This window comes from Echinococcus granulosus (assembly GCF_000524195.1).
Source record: "Echinococcus granulosus chromosome Unknown EG_S00007, whole genome shotgun sequence".
In the NCBI taxonomy this organism is placed as follows: Eukaryota; Metazoa; Platyhelminthes; class Cestoda; order Cyclophyllidea; family Taeniidae; genus Echinococcus; species Echinococcus granulosus.
This window is the reverse complement of record NW_020170387.1, coordinates 106,092-130,202: the sequence shown is the minus strand read 5'-3', so window position 1 is coordinate 130,202 and position 24,111 is coordinate 106,092. Positions and strand designations below refer to the sequence as shown.

At 41.5% G+C, this 24,111-nt stretch overlaps 3 protein-coding genes across 3 annotated transcripts; 1 reads left to right on the top strand and 2 right to left on the bottom strand. All coding sequences in view use genetic code 11, as the record gives it.

Moving 5' to 3' along the window:
- Window positions 1-219: 219 nt before the first annotated feature.
- EGR_01735 (N-acetyltransferase) lies at window positions 220-8,016 on the bottom strand (the record flags this gene model as incomplete). Its single annotated transcript, XM_024490984.1, has 14 exons — window positions 220-361; window positions 1,935-2,290; window positions 2,971-3,312; window positions 3,621-3,769; window positions 4,341-4,451; window positions 4,683-4,782; window positions 4,864-5,235; window positions 5,436-5,567; window positions 5,657-6,147; window positions 6,308-7,133; window positions 7,166-7,390; window positions 7,423-7,717; window positions 7,780-7,871; window positions 7,906-8,016. 14 exons carry the CDS (start codon window positions 8,014-8,016, stop codon window positions 220-222), a joined length of 3,744 nt encoding a protein of 1,247 aa, XP_024354440.1.
- Window positions 8,017-10,083: 2,067 nt separating this feature from the next.
- On the bottom strand, window positions 10,084-11,670 carry EGR_01734 (Fez family zinc finger protein 2; the record flags this gene model as incomplete). The annotated part of the gene is made up of 2 exons (XM_024490983.1): window positions 10,084-10,613; window positions 11,439-11,670. The coding sequence occupies 2 exons, from the start codon at window positions 11,668-11,670 to the stop codon at window positions 10,084-10,086; spliced, it is 762 nt and encodes a 253-aa protein (XP_024354439.1).
- Window positions 11,671-22,256: 10,586 nt separating this feature from the next.
- On the top strand, window positions 22,257-23,786 carry EGR_01733 (hypothetical protein; the record flags this gene model as incomplete). Its single annotated transcript, XM_024490982.1, has 3 exons — window positions 22,257-22,472; window positions 22,916-23,013; window positions 23,594-23,786. 3 exons carry the CDS (start codon window positions 22,257-22,259, stop codon window positions 23,784-23,786), a joined length of 507 nt encoding a protein of 168 aa, XP_024354438.1.
- Window positions 23,787-24,111: the final 325 nt, after the last annotated feature.

Genomic DNA, 24,111 nt, shown 5'->3' with positions numbered 1-24,111 from the left:
GCAACAGGAAAGCTTTTGAGTAACTGAATATTTACCGATCAGGCTAGTATCAGCATAATAAAATAAAACGCTGCATCAGAACTCGATTACGGTTCCTGTATAGACCCCCTAACTGACCACGAAAGGAATGTACATTTACTGATTACTTACAGGGAGGGGGATAATAGTAGGTAGGCGTATTCTGTACACAAACACATACAGAGAAGCCGTCGGAGGAGCCTAGTTGTGGTGTTTTTTGTTGCCTTTCTTATGTCGCTTGCCTTCTCCTCTCCCGACATCCATGACAGACAGTTGGTTGTGGCGTAGTCTGCGCTTCCTCTCCATCTTGTCGCCCAGGGCCTCGCACCGACGCTTCACACCGCTGCAATGGAGTAGCAGTGGTTTCACTTAAATGTTTAACTACGCGAGTCTTTCGTGTCAACCACAATTCGAAGCGTATAACAAGGGTGCTCCCAGACCCTTGCAGCCCGTACTGTCTTCAGAGATGACTCGGTCATCGAACCTCTGCCATTTTGCCTATGAGGTTCAGTCCCGCAACAACATTAGACTCTAGTGAAATTCAGATTCAGAGTGAACATCGCGTATCTATTTGAAGGTAACTTACAAGTGGCCTCATGCCTACTTTCTTCCATTAAAATTAGCTACGGAGCTGATTCATTGGAAAGGGTTGTAGCTGATTTCAAGTTTACATCAGCACTTTGCAAGTATCTCTGACAACGTATGCAATAGAGAGTGAACGTCTATAGCTTATAAACAGCCATTGTTCAATCAGTGAGGAATTCCAGAGTACAAGGAAACGTGTGGACAGCAGTCCCAGATATCTGGGGAGAGAATTTTTATGCCAAAACGAAGGACGCGCAGTTACCATTATCAAATTATCTGACCAGTTCATATGCGTAAATATTTTTTGTGGAAAGATTATTTCAGATTATTCAAAATTTCTAAACCATTGGAGAGAAAAAGCGAGAGCCGATTTTTTATGGCAAGATGAATGATGCGGAGCAAAATTTTAAATAAAAGCTGGGCTCTCACTTAATTACAGTTATGAATGAACATGATTGTAAGGCGAGGATGTTCAACAAGTTTTAACTCATCGAAGACTCAAGTGGTATCTCTATTGGCTGGAAGTTTTCAAATGTTGTATGTAGGAAGCAATTCAATGTGTACGACCGTTAGAAAATCCTACCGCAATTTGGCGATGCATTGTATAAATTATGAGGAATAAATTATCAGCTACCTAAAGTGAATTGTAAATTTCTCGATCTTGGTTATTTTTCTGTACTCTCTTAAAAGCCATATTTATTGAGTCCCAATATTGCGTTAAAGTAATGCCGTAACTACCCCATAAATAAGCCAGAGACAAGAATGATAGAAAGAGGTATGATCACATATAAGCTGAAATGATTGTTTTCAAAAGTAGCAGTAACCGAAGGCTTTGCGTCTATCCTTTGTTTTCGAAATACAGATGGCCGTATTGCATACCTGCACTTACATGTGAAACTCAAATGAAATAAAGGGTTCTTAGATATGACTATCACATATTTCTGCATTTTTGAATCTGGAGAGGCTCTAATTGCTCCGTAAATATATTCTTTTTCATATATTCTTCAAGTGCACATCTTACCATGCAAAAGCGTCGCAATTTGAAAAAGACAAACAAAATTGGAGTCACAGCGATTGGATATTGAGCTAAAAAAACGTTAGAAGCAACAGAAACAAATGACATTATGATTTCGAATTCATTTCACTGGTAAAAACTATCCACTACAAGGGATAATTATCACATCCACGGTTATTATTCTGTTCGTGGATTAACGAATTGCATGGCAAAAACATTTTCAGATCGAGTCAAAAATCAAACCAACTGAAGCATCTGATAGTGCCACCAGCTATTCAGTGATAGTTAGTTCAAATGAAAAGTCCGGACCACTTACCCATCCTTTGCCTTCTCCTCCGGAACACGCACATGGAGGGCGGAGAGCTCGGAGCCATGACCGGCAACAGCAGCACTCCAACTCCTGTCCGAGCCTTTAACTTCGTAGCGGGCGAGTTTGACATCGCCCTCCTCACGCAGCAGCTCTTTTACCAGCTCCGCTCGACGCACCTGCTCCGCCTCGTCCGTCAATACCACTGATGTGCTACCAGGCGTTACATCAGTCAGAACAAACTCGTCGCCCAGATCCGCCTCCCCCTCCTCCTCCTCATCATCATCGGACTTTGAAGCGTTGAGGTCACGCGTCCCCAGGTTGGAGGGGGCAGAGGCACTGAGTAGACCCGACACGGTCTCTCCCTGAAGGAGCAGCAGTTGCAAATACGCAAACAGTAAATGTGAATGTATACCTGCTTTGCGAATAAATTAAATGACGATTTTCACTACTTCCTTCGATTGTAATAAATCTGTGAATCACAAGTTTTTCCGATGTGGCGTTTACCAACAATACGCCTATGAATTCAAATAAATTAATCTCCCTCAACTATGATGAGTCGCCGTCTGGACTTATCCTACTTCAGCGGCAAATATATCTCTACAATGTACAAACACATAATGTGCAGAGCCATGCAAGGCTTTATCAAATCGGCTATGGATTTAGAATACTTTGCAGGGGATGCAATATTCCTTATATTTGCCTCGATTGAGCAACCACTGATGGGAGACTAAAGATGACATTAAATAGGGGTTTTTTAAGTTTAGGGATAAAATCATCCTATTATTTGGATTTCATCATACAGTCAATTTTAGTGAAGCTAGCCGAAATCAGGGTTACTGCAATAAAGTGAGTAGAACCCACGGGATTGATGTTGTTGGTCATTATCGCCAGAGATCGGTTCATTTTCACAAAGCATTTGAAACCGATTTCGGCAAAAACCTACTCAACTATCTGGACTAATTTGCAAGGTACAATTAGTCAATGTGACTGGACCCAGTCTGGGGACTCAGTAGTTGAAATGGTGTGAATGGTACAGACGAACCTGATACGGTTGGCCGTCATCCTCAGCGGCCTTGAGGGACTCATCGAGGGACTTGACGAGTTCATGGATGATAACAAAGAGGAGGCCACGGATACGCCGCGCCCAGCCGCCACTTGGTTGGTCGGTACTGGTCTGACCATCGACCCTGAGGCGCCTCTTGGCCAGCCCTCCGACAGACGTCACTTCGACTCTGCTGTTCCAGAAGGCGCCATTAACACCTGTAACTAGCGATTGACGCTGTCTGTTGCCTTGCAGGCCTCCGTCGACGCCCAACAGACGGTCTAACTCCTCCGCCAACTGTTCCACCGACTTGCGCTGCACGCCCAAACCACAGAGAATCACCTGCAAGGCAACCAGCTACCTCGTCATATGGATTGCCTGAGTTATATGCCATCAATTCTAGTTGAATATTCAAACAGTATTCAGAAATACCGCGACTGGACCGCGAATATTGGACCAAATTCAAAATGGTCAATTCGACAAGAAATTTCACGTCAAACCGCTCTCTTAAGACATCCTAACCATGTTGATGTGCAAATGGCTAATTAAAGAAAATTAATATGGCGAAAGCTAAAACTAAGGTGTCAACCAAAGAAGCAAGATAGGAGATGAAGATGTCGACTTGCCTGTTGGGTTTTGTTCAGTTTGACATGAGGGAAGCGACGGAGGAAGTAGAGGATGGCTAACTGCGGCAGTTGATCGGCCACCATAGGGAAGTCTAGGAGGGAGCGCAGGTAGCGATGCAGACGCTCCAAATCGATCGTTGAGAAGTACTGCCGCACCTCCGCACTCGTCAGTTCTGTGGAAAAATCCGGAGAAGGAATGTTTCATGAATCGTCCATCTAGCTGGTGAGACATGCATCAACGAGTAGCGAAACCCATCCAAAGGACTATCTTTTGATGTGACAACATTAAGACCCCAATTGATATGACGTCCATGACTGACTAATAATTTGGTAAAGTTAAAATCCTCTTACATTTTTTTTAGTGACTAGCCTACGTAAACGAGGAAATTCATGCATAAGGAAACAATTCAACTTTGCTGATAAAGAGTTATGAAGGTCGCTAAGACGAATTTAATTATTTACAAGAACCTCCGCTAAAAACATACCACTCAACAATCACGAAATATTATTTTAATGGGAAGGCTTTAATAATAATACTTACCAGGAGCCATTTTTAAATGGCAGCTAGCAGTTACTTAGTTGACTATGGGGGGGTAATCGAAGAGTAAATTCGAGTAATATTATTAAACTTTATTTTACAGAAGAGACCTAAATGCAAAAAGTAATGCCATTATATGCGAACCTAGGCGAACAGAGGGGGCCTTGGTTTTTCGTACGTGAAAGAGAAAAATGAACCTGACTCACCCTCTCCAATCCAAGAGCGCGTCGACTTGGAGATGAGCAGTTCCAGTGAGTAGGCCGCATCCAGGGTACGGAAGGGTCCCGGTAACAGTTTGACAAATCTTTTGCAAAAATCTAGAACGGGAAGATTTTAGTCAAATACCAAGGGAGGATAGAGTGAAGTCGACTAAAAGTCATTAAAGAGGTTCAATTCAGCGCCCTGAAAGCTGTGAATTGACCGCAAATCAATTATCTGCTGCACTATCCAATCATTGTATAGCTATATTCTGCAACAAAACCAACGGAATAATAGAAAGAATCACACCATTAACAGACATAGAGAAGTGTGTTCAGAAGGGGACGTACCGAAGTAGAAATTTTTCAACCAGTCAACACTAACACCAGCCGCGCCATCATGACGCAATTCTGACAGCATGATGCATGAAAATTCCCCGGTTAGCTCATTCTAAAACAGCAGCAATAAAGTACTGATTATTACGGACTTCAAAATACGCTCAAGAACCAGAGCATTTGAGATTAATCCCACCATTGTCTGACGCAGGTAAACGGGTAAGTAACCAGCCCTTTTCCAAAAGCGCAGAAGCTTGGGCGTCGCGCCAAAGGAAACACCAATGTAGTTCAACTTCTCGGGCTTACGCTCACTCAAACGACTGAGGAGAGGAGGTAGACTGCTCGAAGCACGTCGCTCCACCTTTTCAGTGAGAAGTTGTGAGGTTGAGCCGTCACCACCGTCGGTCGACTTTTTCACCTTCTTGGCTGCAGGAGTTTCTTCCTCGAGATCCGATAGATTGTCCGGGATCTCCTCTTCCTCCTCTTCCTCCAACTTGTCCTCGTCTCCGTCATCACCATCTTCACTCTCCGAGTCCGCTTTTGATTTCACTTGATCGTCCTCCACTGACTTAGCGCTGGCGAGAACGCCAAGAGGCTAGATGGACACCCCATGTAACATCAGAATTAACTCGGAAAAGATGCCAATCAACTTACAATAAACTGTATAATACACCTATTAACCACCAAAAACGGGACACATGCGAAATAAGACAGCCACTGCCACGTAAACTATAATTGCTTCTCTTGATACGGGAACATTTAACTCACAATCTCGCCCAGATAGTACTTGTGCAACAGTTGAAGCGCTCTGGAACCGTAGCCTAGTGACTGGTAGTCCGGATGCGTGGCAATCCGAATAATACGTGCACCCGAGAGTTCACCAAAGTTAGGCTCACAAAACTACGTGGAAGAGAGGGGACCAAAGAAACCTCAAAAATTAGTTGTTGCCCACCAAATTAACTAAAACCAACGTGCCTCTGCTATCCTACCTGTTGGCTAACAGTCCACGGAATCAAATCACCAGAAGGCTTCAGTCCACGAGATAAACCGCGCATGACGATGTCACGGTTGATCTTCCCCTCCAGACATACCTGGATGACACAAAGGATTTCCGGAACACGACCAGAGCTTGGGTCGTAGGGTGCGAGGAGGCAGAAGATATGATGAGCAGGTGCATCTGAGAGCAGCTGCAGATCGTTTGGCGAATTTTTGTAATGTGAAGAGACGTAGAGGGCCATGAGGCGTTGCAAAAAGACCTCAGTCGAGGTGTGAAAAGCGAAAAGAGTATCTCTGTTAACGTAGTAGAGTTGGCACGCGTCGGGAGCTGGAGCGATGCCACCAGTCTTAGATTCTGTAGAGGACAACTTTTCCCCGCAGTCAAGGCAGAGAAGATTGTTTAACCAGCTCTCTACTGGATCTCCATTCGCATATCGGATGGCTTCTTTCAACGAAATCTCGTAGAGGAGGCGTGCCCGATTCACTAAAACCGACACTCCATTTGGTGATGACCATTGTGCGGTTAGAAACATGTATTATTCAAAGATACGACCATAAATACCTTAATACAAAGTGGATTAGCATTACTTGTACATTTTCAATCAAGGATATTTAGCAGACTAGGAATTTGAAATAAAACTCACTGAGCTGTAGACCTTTCCCCATCTCTGAAGATTCTTTCGTCGACTCCGTATTAGTAATTCTTGAAACGCCATCGACCAGCTGGCACTCATTTCTCAGTTGACCGATAAGCTTCACCGACAGTGATCTACCCGTGCCCTCATAGCCGTTGATAGTTGACGCCATGAAAACCAGCTTAGGCCCGGTTATCATCTGACGCACGGTAGGTAAGGGGATGGCGGCGGCCTCATCAATACAAAACAAGTCGGGCTGCCAGCCACCACCCGCACCAGCTGCCGCCTCCCAGGGTTGGAGGTAGACAAGACTCTGACGATACAAACGGCGCGTTACTTCAATTTTTACAACTGCCTTGTTGTGGTCGGGATCAGTGGAACGATGCACGGTGTAGTCCACGTGTTCCTCATACTTGAGGGCCTTCAGACCGAGCAAAACGAACTGCATGAGGGTGATAAGATTCTCAGGGCTTGGTGCGGTCACACACATGTTTGGAAGACCAGCGTCAAATGCGGCAGCAAGACCAAGACCAAGGGCAGCAGACTTGCCACGACCTCGGCCTGCTGTTACGACAACCACAGCCGAGGAGGCTGACTTATGACCGGTGCTTTTGGTCCCACTGTCGGAGAGGTGAGTAATCAAATTCTGTGTGGGAAGATCGAATTGAGCAAGCTTGCTGGCAATGCCTGACTTCTTGGCGACTTTAGTCTTATCAAAAGGGTTAGCTATGTCAATAAGAGCGGAGCAGAACTGGAGAAGGGATTTAGTTTGGTCCAGCGTTTTGCAGAGGTTTACTAATGCGGCGAAATAGGAGTCGTCTTCAGTTAAAAGAACCTAAGAACTAGTTTTGTATGTGAATGGATTACTTTTAATTTAGCCAACTCCGCCTGTTCCCTTGATACCTGCTCCGACTGTTCACGATCTGGCATGCAGTCAAGACTACGAATAACTTTCCTTGAAATCGGTAGTATATTCCAACGATCATCTATGACAATGCATCGGGGATTCTGAGCAAGCGAAAGCAAGAAGCGTTCATTAAAGCGGCATACAACATCAGTGTGCGCCTCCGTTCTGTATCTAGCATGGACATCCTAGAGGTGTTAGAGGAAGCAGTTGCACTCACCATGGCCATCGTGCATAGCTGCTTAAGTGAATCCATAGACTTCAACAGAAAAACAACAAGACCACCGCCAGATACGGTTTCAATGGTACGCGCAAGGGTATTGGGAGTAAGGGCTTCGAAGTCTTGTAGGACACACATATCGAAAGTTTGACCAAGAATTTTATTTGTTTCATGGTAGTAACACCACCGAATATCGGTGGAGCAAATGAACTGCTCGAATACTGTCCCTTCACTAACAATACCAGCTTTGCGACGCTGACTAAATAGCAGAATGGCATTAATAAAAATGAACTTGCTTCAAAAGTTTGAGATTCCGCTTGCGGTGTCTAAAGTTATGTACAGAAAACATAAACCTACGTGCTGAATGACAGTTCCTTTTTATAACACCACAAAATTTTGAGCATACCCTTCTTCGCCATTGCTGTTTGAATCTGATACAAAATAGGCACCTAATCAATGACAGTACTGTTAGGATATACTCACCTGATCTTGACCTTTGTTGCCTACGATGACTAAAACTGTACGATGATTTTGGTTAACACCACTTTGGAGCATAACTTGAATCCTATTATCTAGTTTTTGCAACTTCCCCATTGTAACTCCGAGAACGTGCAGACCAAATCACTGCTGGGATTTCGAAAGTCTGCGTGTTCGGCACTACTTTAAACAAGTAATTGATTAATGGGACTTGATTAAAAGTGTAAATCGCGGTTCTTTGTTTTTAAAATTAGCTACCTTTTAATTTTTAAAGCTTGGTGGTTGCTTTAGGATTAATTTGATTTTTGCTTCTTGGTTTGGGTTATTTTTTATTTAAACCTGCTTCACATTCAATCCTTTTAAACCCAATTTGGGCCAACTTCAGCTTTGACTTAGCTAGTTACATAGCATGCAAATAGATTGCATGTACTGTCGTTACCTTACTGGGTTTAACCCACACAGTAAGATGTAAATTTAACTTTACCAAAGATAGTATGCATTGCGGGTAATATTTATGAAAGAAAACTTGATATTATTTGTAGTGTAGCGTTCCGAGACAAAATACTCGGGCAGAATATATATATGTATATTCAGCACGGAGAAGGTGTCTGGGATATTGGCATGGCCCAAAAGGCCAGCCCACCCAGCGAGGTACAAGGGGGCTAATTCAAAGTACAAAAGTCGCACCTCACCAGAACCGAGGGATAAACTACTATCGTATCACAGTAGTGTTTTGTGACTTAATTATCATAAAAAAAGTTATGCTAATCAGAAAGAAGGTTTTGGGGGCCACTAGCATTACCTAAAAGCCAGTCCGCCAGGGGTAGGTACAATGGCGGTGCTACAAGTAACCCGTTACCAAAACTGAGAGTAAAGCACGCGATTATTATAATACAGCAGCTATGAACAACTATTTTAGCAGTATCTTAGTTGGCTGTTGACTAAAGGCTCTCTCAACCACGCTCTGGGATTTTTGATTGACCATTTTACATGCACTAACAGTCAGCCCAAAAAACTCATTTTTTGGCTTTAAATACCGAAATAAAACTTATTTGCCGTTTTGTTTAATTACATTGTAGCACCCTGAGACTTCATCGCAGACGAAAGAGGGCAATACTCTAACAGAATATGTCTAAAACATACAGTTGGGTCTGGGGCTACTGGCATGGCCTAGAGGCCAGCCCACCCGTCCCGTGCATTGTCCTTGGTCAACATCCTGCGTCAGCCATTACAACTAAATCGATGTTGAAAGAAAACACCCACGCACCAATCATGCCAGTCATCAACTTTATATGCAACTGAGGAGATACTTGATCTCAACGTCACTGATTCATCTATACAACTCAAATAAATTTGCAGTTTCGTACGGCATTAGGACTGGATTCGGGGCAGGAAATTGCACTGGCCATCTTGAGTGTCTATAGCTAGACGTATGAACACTGGCCTAAGAGTAGACTTGTATTATTGAGGATAGGATTTAGCCCAGTTTCGTGGCAGTAGGGTTTCGCTTCTGTTCCTCCTTACCACTATAACTCACTTCAAAGCTGCCCTGTAATATCCAGCTGGGTTCCATTCAGCTAGTAGAGAAGCGAAAGAGGTACCGCGAGTTCGCATTATCAATATCTTAATTCCAGTACGGTAGGCAACTCCGTGCCAAAACTCTTCCAGATGGTTCACATCTAGCGCTGCTTCTGTTTTTACTAGTTTTCCCACAGACCACAAGACTGGGGTAGTTGCTGAAGGTAGACTTCATTCTCAGCCCTTCTGCTTGAAATCATCACCGATTCTTCCATCCATAGCATACACACTTCTTTCGCCTTGCTGAGGTTTACATTTTATCATTGGAAATCAGAATAGTTGTCCTCCACGATTAGATCCGCTTTCCGCTACCGCTAGTTCAGTGCCCCGAGACTTTTCTGAATACAAAAGAATACATAATACTCGAGCAGAATACATGTATATATTCTACTGAAAGTAGGGTCTTGGACTACTGGCATGGCTTAAAGGTCAGCCCACCCGGTAAAAATACAAAGTAGCCATTTACTAAAGAGCAGTAGTTATACAAATACCAACGCAATACAATGTGCTTTATTTTTTAAACATTTGTACAAGCGCACAGGTGAATGATACAAGACGGTTGATATAAAGATTCTGCCAGTGTTGGTAACAAAAATGCACGCAATTTTATATTGTCTGGTAAGGAAGCATTTTCTGTAAAACCTCAGGTGGTGGAATTCGAAGCCCCACTTGTAGATTGTGTTCATTCTGGAGGAGTTGTACACAAGGCTCTGTAAATTGAAAGGGCTGCTGAGGTGCCATACCGAAGAATTCTGGTGTTGGCGGCGCCATCAGCAGTGGTGGCAGTGACGGTGGAGGAGGTTGTGGTGATGGGGCTATGGCAGAAATTCCGAGGAGTCGGCTCAGGTCCTGGTGCCCTGATTGGTTGTCGAAGCGCCCTCGTGGGTGCGCCTTGCGGATGTGCTTCTTGAGGTCAAAGTTGCGGCAAAAGCCTTTTTCGCAATAACAGCAAGTAAAAGGCTTCTCCTCGCTGTGTGTATGCATGTGAAAAGTCAGATTGTAGGCCTGGTGGAAGGACTTGTCGCACAGGGGACACCTGTGCTGTTTCTCTTTGCTGTGTGTCAGTTTATGGTTCTTATAGTTCCCCTTCTGGTGGAAGCCTTTTCCGCAGATCTCACATATAAACGGCTTCACGCCTATCAACATACACACAGCAATCTAGCTGTTATGCGTCAAGACCTTGTCAACTTACCAAAGAATGGGCACATAAGTTTTTGGAAATAATAAATTGGGTTAAAACCTCAGTTTATGGGATTAAAATAAATAAAAGAGGTAAAAGCAATGCCAACCAACCCAGGTGGATCTTCACATGTGTGTTGAGTGTGGAGCTGCGATTAAAGGCCTTGCCACAGACCCGGCAGATATGCGGTTTCTCCGCCGTATGGATAATTTTGTGGCGGCACAGTGTGCTAGCCTGCCGAAACCCCTTTCCACAAACCTGCGAAGAATTAGAAGAATGCTTTTTACGTATGATGCTGCTAGACCACTTTGAGGAAAAATGCTCAACATGCACTTTTTCCTCGAAGTAAATGAAGTTTTAAAGGTTGAGTAAGTGTATGAAGAACCCTTTTAAATATTAAAATTTTAGGTTCTTTGTAAACTCTAAGAAGGTATTTTACTTTTTTATAATAGAGCACGGGTTACATCCTAAAGTCGAGTCATATAAAATGCTGCGATAATAATGGTAGAACAATAGTTAATTCAAATTCTGGACTTCTCAAAATGTTTATTTTAAAGAAAAAGGCTAGCGCTTGTCCTCACTACTTTGTAATATTTAGTGACACAAAAGAAAACTTATTTTAAAATGATTAGATCCTTGATCACTTGTGCTGAACCTTAACTTCCAATGCAGTGGTAACTACTGTAGCAAACCTACCAATCGCTAACTTTAAACACGTAAATTGGTAAATATAACCGAATTAATAGACAAACCCTAACCTTGCAAATGAATGGTCGAGCACCTGTGTGAGTAGGCATGTGGCGAGCGAGGTTGTACTGAGCGTTAAAAACCTTTCCACATTCAGAGCACTTAAATCCATGGGTTGTTGTTCTGCTTGTCGTTATTCCATTGCCTTCTATTTTGCTTGAAGTAGATGGTGGTGACGTTGTTGATGGTGGAGGTGGACTTTTTTGAGAAGAGACAGTATGTGTGGAACTCATTAGTCCTTCAATCGAAAAGCTAAGAGACGGCATCTGGCAATATGTAAAAAAGAGGTATGAGCAAGCTATTACGGCTATAATTTGGTTGACGGAAATCTCACAAGTCCCGTCTGTACCATTTGTGAAAAAATGTATTAGATTGAGTTTACTTAGACATTTTAAATACTGCTGTGCTTATTGTAAACGAGATGGTATTTAACCAATATCATACCAATGCTAATATAAGTATAGAAAAGCACAATTTCCAATTTATGCGTGAGAAGAGTGTAATAGCTTTTTGAAAACCAAACCTAGCTAGCAAGAACTGCACGTAGTATCGAAATTCTCCCTATTCATGCCATTTATATCTTTAAGATTAGCTCCTATAGAATCACATAAAAATTTTCCTCTACCCCTTCCTATAACCAATAAAAACGATCTTTCATTGCGTGCTTTTACGCTCTAATGCAAATCTAACCAATCAATTTACAGCGCCACAGGGCAAAGCTGCCAATGTCAGGAGAGCAGTATATGCGGCTGTTCAATTGGTGGAATCAAGCGCTCCTCGAAACTCAACCGCAGATGTTCGACGAATTGTATTCCTTAAAATGCAATTCGAGGTTAAATTGTAATGCACTCATTTGCGGGTGTCCGAACACTTAAGGCATCGATTAAAGCCTGAATTTAATTTCCTATTGGAACAGAAGCAGTTATACGAATCTGCACAAAATGGCCACACATTACCGCTTCTGCGGAGAGACATTAAATAAATGCAGCTTTTCAACTTTACTTTATGCATTAAGGCTAGTTTTATGATAGCTTTAAGCGGACTTATTAAAATGGAGAATTTCTCCAAGGCTCAATTCATTCATAACATAATGAAAAGTCCTTCCAGTATCCATACTCTTGTGGATCGTAATAAGATAATATATGATAGCTTTTTGAAAAAATGATTGGGGTTTATCGGATACAAAACAAACGTAGAGGCATTATTCAATCATCATATCACACAAATAGCTACTGCGAGGAATTTTTTCTTATTTATTTTTCAGGATGAAAAAACGCACAAAATTTTTATAAATACTTTGACATGCATCACTTTTTGATAGTCAAACTAGAGCATATTTTATAAGCTTAATCCAGCGTAACTCTTTTATTTCTTCAGAACGACCACCTCTGGCCGGATTTTCTTAAAATTTTAGTTAAAAACGTAGATAGTAGGTTTTACTTCAGATTTACTGATAACTGTGGATACTGGAGACACTAGGTTCCGATCTTTTATGGAAGCTCAAAGGACTCCCTCTGGGATCGTTTGTTGACCAAGCATATCCTTTTTCTTGCTTTGGGAGGAAGCAGGTCAAAGTACAATTGTCGCGTCCTAGCAATATGCACAATCCCCTCATGGGAATGATAGGGTGACTTTGGGGTTTAAACAAGCTCTAATTATTTAAAAATTGATTTAAATATTTTAAATTTCTTATTTATTTGTAACCGCCAAGTTATATAGTCCAGAACTGAAAATCCTACCGGTATGGAAGTAGCAAGGATGAAACGTACCACAGGTCATTATTACCGTGATTTGTATGCCATCAAATATATATACATATATTTTTCTTTACAATCCCTGAACGCAGAGGAGGCTTAGTGGATTTACTTCAAAGCATTCACCAAGAAATTTACCAATGTTACCTTACTGGAAAGTATTTTTTGCCTAACGTCAACAGCTTAAGGTTGAAAATACAAATATGCTTTTTACTTCGGCATGGACAATGTTTATTTACACTTTATGGACTCACATAGGGAGAAATGAAGTTGACCGTATCGAATGGAAGGGATGGAGGAAGAGAGGGGAGGGGATGCTAACAGGTTTGATGACCAACTCGCTTTCAAACCCCCTCTGCACACATCTGCCTACATTCATCCTCCCCTAAAAAACGGCATCACTTGACATATGACATTTTTGTGTTTCAATCTAGCATTTGGCTGACACGTTGCATCTCTTAACCTCAGCAATTCTTGTGAAAAATTAATGAGGTTGTTTCTTAGCCAAACAGAACTGCGAATAGATTTGAATTTCATATCTTTTTTAAAAAAGCAAAAAGAGTGGAGTCAGTGCTGGATTGATGGGTCAGGTCCTTTGATCAAACTAAAAGCTTTCCAAATTTGGAATTGCCTACTATTTTATGCTCCTTCGATAGTCGGTTTTTACGCAAAATAACGGGGCAGCTGATTATATTTTGAATGGACTATTTTGGATCTCTACAATTGTCGGGCTGCCAATTGACAGAGAAAATCCAAACTGTCAAAAATAATAGTCAATTACTTGTTTGAAACACACTTTGAACGCTTTGGACCGCGGATCTTACCTCTTTAAAGGATGCAAATGAAAAAGAATTTGGAGGACTCGCAAGGCATAAGATGACTTTATAAGTAAATTCATTTAATTAGATGTTTTTACACTACGGGAACGAAAACCTTTGCAAATGTGCACATTCTTAAGCCTACTTAGTAAATATTCAAGTGACGACAGAAAGGTATAGGATTTCTGAGGATTACCATGTAAACTTATGCACGACATCCTCTTTTTTCATTCTCGTGTACAGTCCATAATTGCTTTCTTTCATTGTAAAGCTAATTTCCTAGGCTTAACAAAAAACGGACATGGTTTACCCATGGAGGAATAAAAGAGATGACAGAGAGATGAGAACCGCCCAGAGAAGTCGATCAGTGCTTTATTTAAGTAGTCAACGTATGAGTACAAATATGTGGTCTTTATGATCACCTCAGGTGTTTCTTATTCATCCATACGCTTTTACAGTCTCATGACTGTAAAAGAAAAGGACTTAATCGTCTGACTGCTTAATGTGGTGGAAAATGTAAAACACTTCCGAATATTTTTTGTGTAAATTGAGACCATTTTAACTGAGCTACCTACCATCCACCCGATTCCTTCGGTATAGACGTTGACATAGTGTTTTGGCATTCTTTTTGGGTAAGTTCGGTGCAAACATTGTCAATCAACGCTGCCTTCCCTCAACTCCAGATTATTTTATATAGCCGTCGAAAAATGGACATTTTAATTTCAAAGATTTAGTCTTTCCGCATCAAAGAACTGGCTAACTTGTATTTTGAACCACAACATAAAAGAGTTATAAAAAGTAGAGCAAAAGGGAGGAAGTGGAGGCGCAAAGTGCTCTCGAGTTCGTCGTCCCATGTAAACAAATACACAACGTTTACCTCTCCCTTCTTCACTCGTGTCAAGTCCTGCAGGTGTAACAGGTCGTGACCTCAAAAGTGTTCCTCACATCCATCCTTCATCTCTCAACCCTCTCCCTCCCTTTTCTTACCAGTCGATCCGTGATCGCATTTTAGCCATTCTCGAGTAGAACTGGATGGCACGCGAGAGAGTTTCCGTAAGTGTGAAACAGTGTGGATGTTCGGATACTTGTTCACTCATCGACATGACAGTAGTACCTCTTGGAAAATATGCCAATTTTCGGCCATGAGTAGAAAATTTGTGAATTATTAGAAGTATTTACCATTTACTTTTGCGATAAGGAAACAGGTAAGCATAATTGATTTCGTTTAATATACGCTTCTCATCAATTTATTTTCGGCTAGTAGTTTTACGCTAAATGGGTTTCCATCTAAATAAGTGAATGGTGAAACGTTCCTTGAATGAATGCCAAAAAACCATTCCACACTTGAATTGAAATGATTTCATTAAGGCTGCATACTTTAGTATAAGCAATAATAGTTAAAGGGCGCGTAGAACTTTAGTTTTGCATTTAATTTATTCTGTTTCTTTTCAAAATGTGTCAGACACTAGGATCTACCGGTGGTACCTATTCTACTTGTCAAAGCGGCACCGGCTCAATCAAGAAGAACAACCAGTGTTACTACAGCCATAATAATTTACCTCCGAAACCAACGTTTTAATCCAAAAATTGCCAAAACAGAGAAGTTACTTTTACTATACATTTACACTCTACCTCCGAAACAAAGGACCTCCACATAATTAGGTGAAGACAAAAACTAAAGCTCTTAGACTTAATTTTAATAAATTAACTTAAATCATGGGCTTCAGCAAACATTCTAAGGAACTTTTTATCTCAACAGTGCATGCAGCACCTTTTGAAAACATCCAAAGAGCATTTCAACTATAGTTTGCCTAATTGCTTCACTTCTTCATCGATAAAATCACCTTCACTTCCATTAGGGGAGGGCTCGTACTCATGTTGGATGTGTCATTAGCTGGATCGGTCTAAGCCATCTTCTGACCCGTGCCGCAGGCAGAGGCTAATTTAATCGACTTACAACGAGCACCTCATTTTCCCTTGCCCTGAGGGAAGCAACATTCCTCGCCTTCCCCTCTCTTCGTTATGTTCTCGCTCTCGCCTTCAATACCCTGCTAACATAAAAACAACCTTAATTCATTCCTCCATTCATTTACCCACACGCAAACGGTGACGACACCTGAGCAGATGGTGTGTTTAGGGTGAAAAATGGAAGAGGTAAGAAGTGAAGGCAATACAAAAATTAAATCAACACAGAAGATGATCATTTGACAATAGGGGTGTTTGAGAGGGCTTGAGACTTATAATTTCCAGTTTTTGGTATCATTATCAGGGAGCGATCACGCAAATGGATGAGTTTCAATTGGCACTAAGCATTGCTAGCCCATGAATGGAGGGAGTGGGATACGTTTAACAGAATAAGACTAGGCGAAAGAAGCACATTTTCAATCCTTTTTATCACGCGTAGTGTAGTTACTGTTAGAGAAAAGTAACCGACTGAAATTTGAAATTATCATAGACTTCCAGTAGAAATTGATTGGGATTAAATGGATCCTTAATGCTTGTGTTGATACTCGTTTTATGAAAATTAGCTCAGTTTTGACATAAATGTCGAGAAAAGGAGGCCACGGAGATATATGGAGCTTTCCATAGTTCCGCTTTTGCCGATTTCAAGGACATTGATCTCATAACCTCGTCCCATGGCCGAGTCATGCTTTGGCGCCGGTGGGGTGGGTTAGCCCATGTATCACCAAGGCGTGCAACGCCGTGAATAAATAAAACCAACATCCAAAAGCTAACGACTGGAAAAGGTAGCTTCAGCTCCGCCCACCTATGCGTTGATGAAGGTGCAATTTGCCTCATTTGAATTAAAAAGCAAGCTCAATTACTAAACAAATTTATTTGGAACTCCGTGGTGGTCAAGGCTTCCGAAGGTCTCACATTTCCGGTTGGATCAAACGTGTCCTCGTATTGCAATCGGTGAACGTGTGTTTTAAACACAAAGCATGGAATGACCCTTAAATTCACAAAAGAGCAAAAAATCGCGGACCAAGTGTCTGCATCTTATTTGTCTTTAAAGTAGCCAACCAAAGTGAAATTAAATCTTCTAAGTCCGTTAAAAGAGATTGACTCCGGTGAGCAGCCAAGAGATGCCTTCATATTACATTTTTTGAATAATTGCACCAGCCTGAATGAATTGGTAGCGTTATAACGGACGCCACTATTGGGTCCACAGTTCTAAATCAAGTATGGGCATTGATCACCCTCCCAACTTATTTTAAAACCGAAGTAGAAATAGATATCTTAAATAAACCATCTTTCTCATTTAATTTGATGCGAAGCTTTGATTGTGTATACCCAATACATATCCGCTTTCAATAAAATTTCCACTAAAACTCTTCTACTTAACAGAGTCTGAGCAGGTCCCAGCGTTCGCGAAATGATCTGTCCATAACCTAAAACCATGAGTTTTTGATTACAAGGGTCATAGTTGGCCTCCCAATGAACAGTCTCCAGAGAGGAATGTATCACTAAACTTTAAAACAAACTATCAACCTAACACTACCGCTACGTTAGTATCACGAGATTGTATGAGTTAAAACGAAGCATTAAATGAATTTAATAGCTGGAAAATCCTCTAATTATATGCTCATGCCATCGACTTTCACTTACGCTGCCACTCCTTATTTAAGAATAAAAGTGGTAAAGGCTAGTCTTACCTTTTTACCTGTTGATTAAAATGCACTTGTTTGGCTGAAAGAATACACTAATTAGTGAATAAAAAGTCCATTAAACCATGCAAACAACGGAGGGTACAGGCACATCGCAGAAAGCGCCCTTCGGCGACTTTATAAGCTAACATTTCTGTCCACGGTAGATTGATTTAATGGCTCTCGCTAGGCGATTTGTGTCGTTGGACAGCCAAAGCAAACGCTGAGAGGAAACCACTTCCACTGATCACTTTCACGCAATAAAAAATAGCTTCTAAAAAGCCAATGGAGTTGCCATCTTCCATCACTCCATGACAGGCTTTTGACTCTCCCAGTCATAATTTTTTCACGCCCTGTTAAGTGGTATAACCTTAAAGAATTTCAGTAGACATCTCTCTTCCCCTCCCTTGACATTCAGAAAGCACCGCTTACGCTTTGCGTGACCACCGTGGAGGGGCTGCAAAAGCAGGGATTTTCCTCTAAAGCACCATTATCACTGGAGGCACACACGCAAACGCTCAGAAGCACGAGGTCCTGGTGTCCACTAATAGACGAGGAGGCCACAGAGAAGGAGAGAGTGAGATGAGGGAGGAGCATCACCTCTCGACGATTGTACTTGAAGTGTACCATACTTCTTCACTCACCTGTTTGAAGTTTTGTCTATGAAAGGGGAGAACAGATGCGAGCAAGTACCATGACAACCGAGAGGGCCGAGATTCTCCCTTAGGCGTCGGTAAGCAAAGAAGTAAGCAGCTAAAAACTGTTGTAACATAAATTCTTACTGATGTTAATTATGTCTTTCTGCTAAAAAATCAGCACAAGTCCTACTCATATCATTCAAACAGACTATTTGGCATGATCTCACCACCAAGCAAGGATTTTATGCTTTCACTGTCACCTGAGAAAAAAACCAACATCAACCATTTAATTATCTTTATTATTCTAGTTGGAGGTATGGAAAAGCACAAGAAGGATGCTAAATTCTAGGCGAAGAGTGGCAAGGGTTGATTGGTGATCAATCGACAGGTCTATCAGACGGAGAGTAATTAATACAACTTTACTGATGACACCCAAATCTCATGTAATACCATTATAAATATGATGGTGACGTAAAAATGGCCCCCTGATTAGTTTTCAGAAGGCTTAAACTTTAGAGCTGACTCCTATACTTATGACTATAGAATCAACCGTATTGACATCAGTACAGGGCAGCAGGTAAACCGATACAATTTTGCAAGGCTCTTGGCGCGCTCGAGTCCGTAAAACGACTCCGCTTGTTAAGTGCTCTTCAGCAACATTGCATTGGCGGTCCAACGTATTCTTCAAATTACTTTAATAATAATCCTCATAATGTCTGCGGTTGAACAAATGCTGATACTTCTGTCAGTCCTATGTAACGTGGGCATTACAAATTATGACCACTTATTCACAATGGCTGGTTTTAATGGTCACATTGATGAGGAAATTTAGAAAGTGTGTAAGGATGGACAGATGCCCAAACTGAGCTATTTCCATGTGTTTTGTCCCGACAAATCTCACAGAGTAAAAGATACGCCACTTAGGATGTCCCATCCACAGTAGACTGTTAAGTCGAGTCTGAGTTTGATACGAATTTGAACCTAGTTTATGAAGCCTCTATAGCCACATTTTTAAGCAATTTTAAATTGGCCACCTTCTTGATCACAGTGTACTTGAAATGATTTAAAAGCAAAAAAAAAATGACAATCCTCACTCACTGGCTTAAATATTCCTGGCATAGTAAGCCGCCGTTAATGGAGACATTAAGGCAGTCGTGGAACTTCGTTAGCAGCCAAACCACTTCCCCCACACATGGCAATTCTATCAGAATATTTATCAAGAAATTGGGAATAATATTAAACTTTGTTACTTTGGCAATTGCATTATAGCTTATTGTCGCGAACCGTGATGAGTGAATGCATTACCGTATTCCCGGTTCACGAGTTAGTTACCCTATCCCTGACTGTTCTACATAGTTGACAGCAAACAACCAAAAGTGTCGGATTTTCTATATTAAGAGCATCTATTAATGTTTCATTGTTATAAAATGAGTCCATTTTGAGAGGATATACTCATCTACCACATAATTTGATCACTTTAGAGGCAAGAGATCTATGGGGAAACAAAACACTGCCACAGTCCTCGCGACAATCCCAGTTTTCAGTTCCAATATTGAAGTACCAGTTGTGACTTAAGCGGCTACTGTCAAGTCTTTGATTTCCCTAACTATACTACTCAGGACCTTCTCCTTAGTTCTCGACTCTGGTTTCGCCGTTTTCCAATACAAAATTCACAAATGTTTCAGAGTCCATAATACATGAAGTCAGGGGTAAATTTGGATGGTGGGTAAGCCTAATTTACAAGTGAAAAATTGCCATAATTCGTATTGCTTACAATACCTTTCAATCACATTTTTGTACAGATGATAAGTTCTAAGATAAGTCTATACTTTTTTTCCTTTTAAATGAATGGCGTAGGATTAGTGTCCATCGCTATTCCCTTTGAACAGGCCAGTTAATAAAGCTACTGATAAATTTAGAAAATGCTGGTATGGCAAAATGTATCTTAATTTGTGTGCTCTTTTATTTGAAGGTAAACTTTACAAGCGCCACAAATTTGCTTGTCTTTGTACCACTTTGCTGGTGTTTCAGTGTGTTCTAAGGTGTAGTGGAGGGCGAATGGGCAGGTTTATCGTACCTGATGACATGCGAAAAGAACTGCAAAGTGAAGATTTAGGCTGACCTAGGATTCCAAAGAAAAAATACTGTTAATAACTGGAAGGGATGACCGATCGCCATCATAACGTGGTACTCAACCAGTGAAACAGAGACAGAAATCATTATAAAATGGGTGAGCCGACGATGCCATTAATGTGGCACTCATTTTGTCCCTGGAGATGTTATATAAGGCACATAAGAAATGGTGGACAAGTTGCACAGAGGAGCTGAGCAGCCCTCCTTCCATTGCCATAAAGATCAAACCAGATGAGATTCGAGATACGGGCACAGTTACATGTCCAATGAAACTGGTATCATCAAATACACCTTTATCCTTTCCCTACCAGTTAATATTAGCAATTCAGGGCACTAACGAATTAATATTTAACGAATTCAGCATGATCTTAGTGCGATAATTCAAGCAATACTTGCAGATCAGCAAAGCGGAGCATGAATAGAAGTGGGTAAACAAATCGAAGGGCAAATAAACTTAATGTTCCCAGACATTCCCTACCTACGCGAATGCCAAGCACACCCATTGTCGCTTTTAGCTTCTGAATATATAGGGTGTCGTAATTGATGTCCACTTCAACAACCTCCAAGATGTTCCTTACTTCATTCATATCATTAAGGCGTAATATGTTTGCATTTTTTGCTAGGTTGAGAAAAATGTTCTTGCGGTCAAAACTTAAATGCTTGAGCAATCCGCGTACTACCCACCCTACCCACCCTTTCAAAACGCGTACCACTTTATTCATCCGCCGTGCCTAGCATACTACGCCCGCTTTGTGCGTGTGTGTGTGTGCGGAGTTGTTCAAACAGCAATTACGGTCGAGACCCATTTACTCGATGTTACGCAATATTATGCGATACAAGTGAGATATGAGTAGGAAACCATATCTCTGAGAGGTAGACAGACAGTGAACCAGTGAATGGAAAAGGTGGCGTTCCTAGAGAGAAGAATTCAAGACCTAATTTCGTAGCAAAGCTGATACATGGGAAGAAGTGAACCGCAGGATGGGAGAGAGTAGGATACACAATCACCTCATTCTCATCCTCATCTTCTGCGTCGCTTTGACCCTATTTCCTCAAACTAGAAATGACTATTTCAAACCTCTTCTTAACAATCACTTGAGGATTGAAATCGAATGTTGGCTAGGATTAGGTTTTTTTATTGGCTTCTAAAGACAGAGTGTTTTTTTTACAGGTGAAAGTCGCAACGACCGAATATAAAAAGGCAGCTCTGGGCTGGAAAGATTGTTGGTTTAAATTAGGGACCTAAGTTCCTCAAATTGCCCTAGTATACACGACATACTGTAAATAGTTGTTTCGATAAAGAAATTCAGTAGCAGGAGAAAGGGTAGAAAAATGGGCGGAGAAATCACGCCTCTAATTTGCTTAAACAGTGTCCAAACACCGCTTCACACCTCCTGGGATGCGGGTTACACGTCTCCCCTGGCACTTTCCACTCCCCCCCCCTCTCTCCCACCGCCCCTTCTTTTCCCTGCTCACAGCCACGCGACGGCTACCAGGGCGTCAGAGTTGGCTTTGACTACCGCTGTTATTGCTGCACGTGCGACAGGTTAGAAGGCAAGTGGCTGGATGCGTCACGTCGTGATAATTGTGTCGCCAAATCGAGGCCCGTGGAGAGTGATAGGTCTTTTGGACTTCTTTGCACGCCCCTACTTATTTCTTTCTAATTAATCTGGCAACACACTCTATTTTATTTTAACGAACCTACAAAATCCAAGTTTAGACTCACATGAATAAGTAAAATGCAAAAATAAGGATGAGGTAACGGTGTACGTTAATTGGTAAAATACGTATGGGCGCGTATTTATTTTTCGGATTGACTGACAAATAATCAAGAAAACGAGTCATTGAAGAACCACCGTGAAATGAGACAGCAGCCAAAACCCTTTGGCGTATTATTTTGGACCACTGAATGTAAAGGGTGTATTCGAATTAATTGCGCTTGTCTTAAAAATGGTAAAAATCACGACTTATTAATCTGTTTTAATGACAAGATCTTCATCCAAATCCATTTTATCATCAAGTTTGCTACCACTTCTGATAAACTTTATCCTCCTGTTGATCGGCTGGTGCATTCTAAAGTTAGAACTCCCTCAGGATTCAACCCCACACCTAATTGAGATTACCTTTGAAGATGAGTTAAACTGATGTTGGAATGTTAGGGAAGCCGTATAAAAAGCGTAATTTGGGGTGTAATGGATGTTTGAACCATCCTTAGCTTTGGTATTGGCAAAATAGCCATTTTCATATTTTAATGTATTCACAATCGCATATGCTACTAATGTTTGGTCGGTAGAATATAGTTTTAGCAGTACTGACCACTTCACACAGAACGGCAGTTATGGAGCATGACTACGTTCCTGTATGCTATGATAATTATGAAAACTCCGGAGTCGAATAAGGACCGTGTATTGGAACAGTTGATTAATTTAAATGCCATAAGCTGCAATGCTTTGATAGCTTGTTTAACTCGGGATTTGATTACACGGGCACACAAGGCTCCGTAATTTGTACTTCCTCTCAGCGGCGTGGTTTTAGGGCAACGAATGTAGCATTATCTCTTCCTTACTTCATCAACACACCTTCTTCATGCCACTGTGACTTCTTAAAGCTTCAAGAAAAGTATGGGGCGCTATATTGTGACAGCTGTAAAAGTAATAACGAAACCATCATAAATTACGGCGGTGATAACTGTAGTAAGATCAGAAATGTCCCACTAATTAGTAGCCGAAATACGCACCACGTAAAAGAGTAAATCTAATATGTATAACGTCTCTAAAAGATTTTTGTTAGCAGCCTCTTAGCCAATCTGTACCTTGGTAACAGGTTTTCTGACGTATCTTTGTGCCTTCAGACGAATTTAGGGAAGACTCGGAGCGCTATAATGAGACCCTCATGGTTTCATTTATTAATTCAGTTGAACTCTGTATTCAAAAATTAGCGGGTTAAGAGAACTTCCCTCGCCGATGTAAGTAGATTGTATATTGTAAATCTGACTCTAAAAATCCTCAGTTAATATAATCCTGGTCTCTTTTCTGATCTTAAAATGAGTCGGCTATTGTTTTAAGTCTCTTGTTAGTCCGTTCGAACCTTTTTGAAAATTGGGCGTGTGCCTCTGCCCCGTTGCGCGTGGGTGCAGCTTGGATTTTGGCCCCTTAAAGTTTGTTTGGTTCTGGCTTGTGCTCATTCTAATTTCACCTAGGTGGATTACATGGCTTTCGGAATCCGATAGATCCAATCGTCTCAGTACTCAGAGGATGTCTGATTTGTTTGCAGCGGTGGATTACTTCGTTCTGAACTTCTTACACTGTGGTGCGTTTTTAGTGATGAACTACAGACCTGTATTGAATAGTGATAGAACTTCAATCCCTGATTTATTCTTATGTGGCTTCTAACGGCGCTTTTTTCGCCATAGTTGGAGCTCCTGGTCGAGAGAAACTGGTGCCTTTTATATCCTGCGTGTAGAATCGGTGTGTTGATGCGCGGGCATTGCAAAGGGTTTGCAGCAGATATTGGTCTCCTTTGAGTGATTACCATTTCTCCAGGTAGATATGCTTTTTGCTAGTGGCTGCGAAGTAAAGCTTGGTTCATATTTCTGCCGTTCTCAAAATGGGTCCTAGTATCCGGTATTAGCTTGTGCCGCGGTGTTACTTGGGTTCTTCGTCTATGAAGGTACTTTCCGCGGTGAATGTGTCGTCAAGGAGCCTTGGTCCGGGGTTG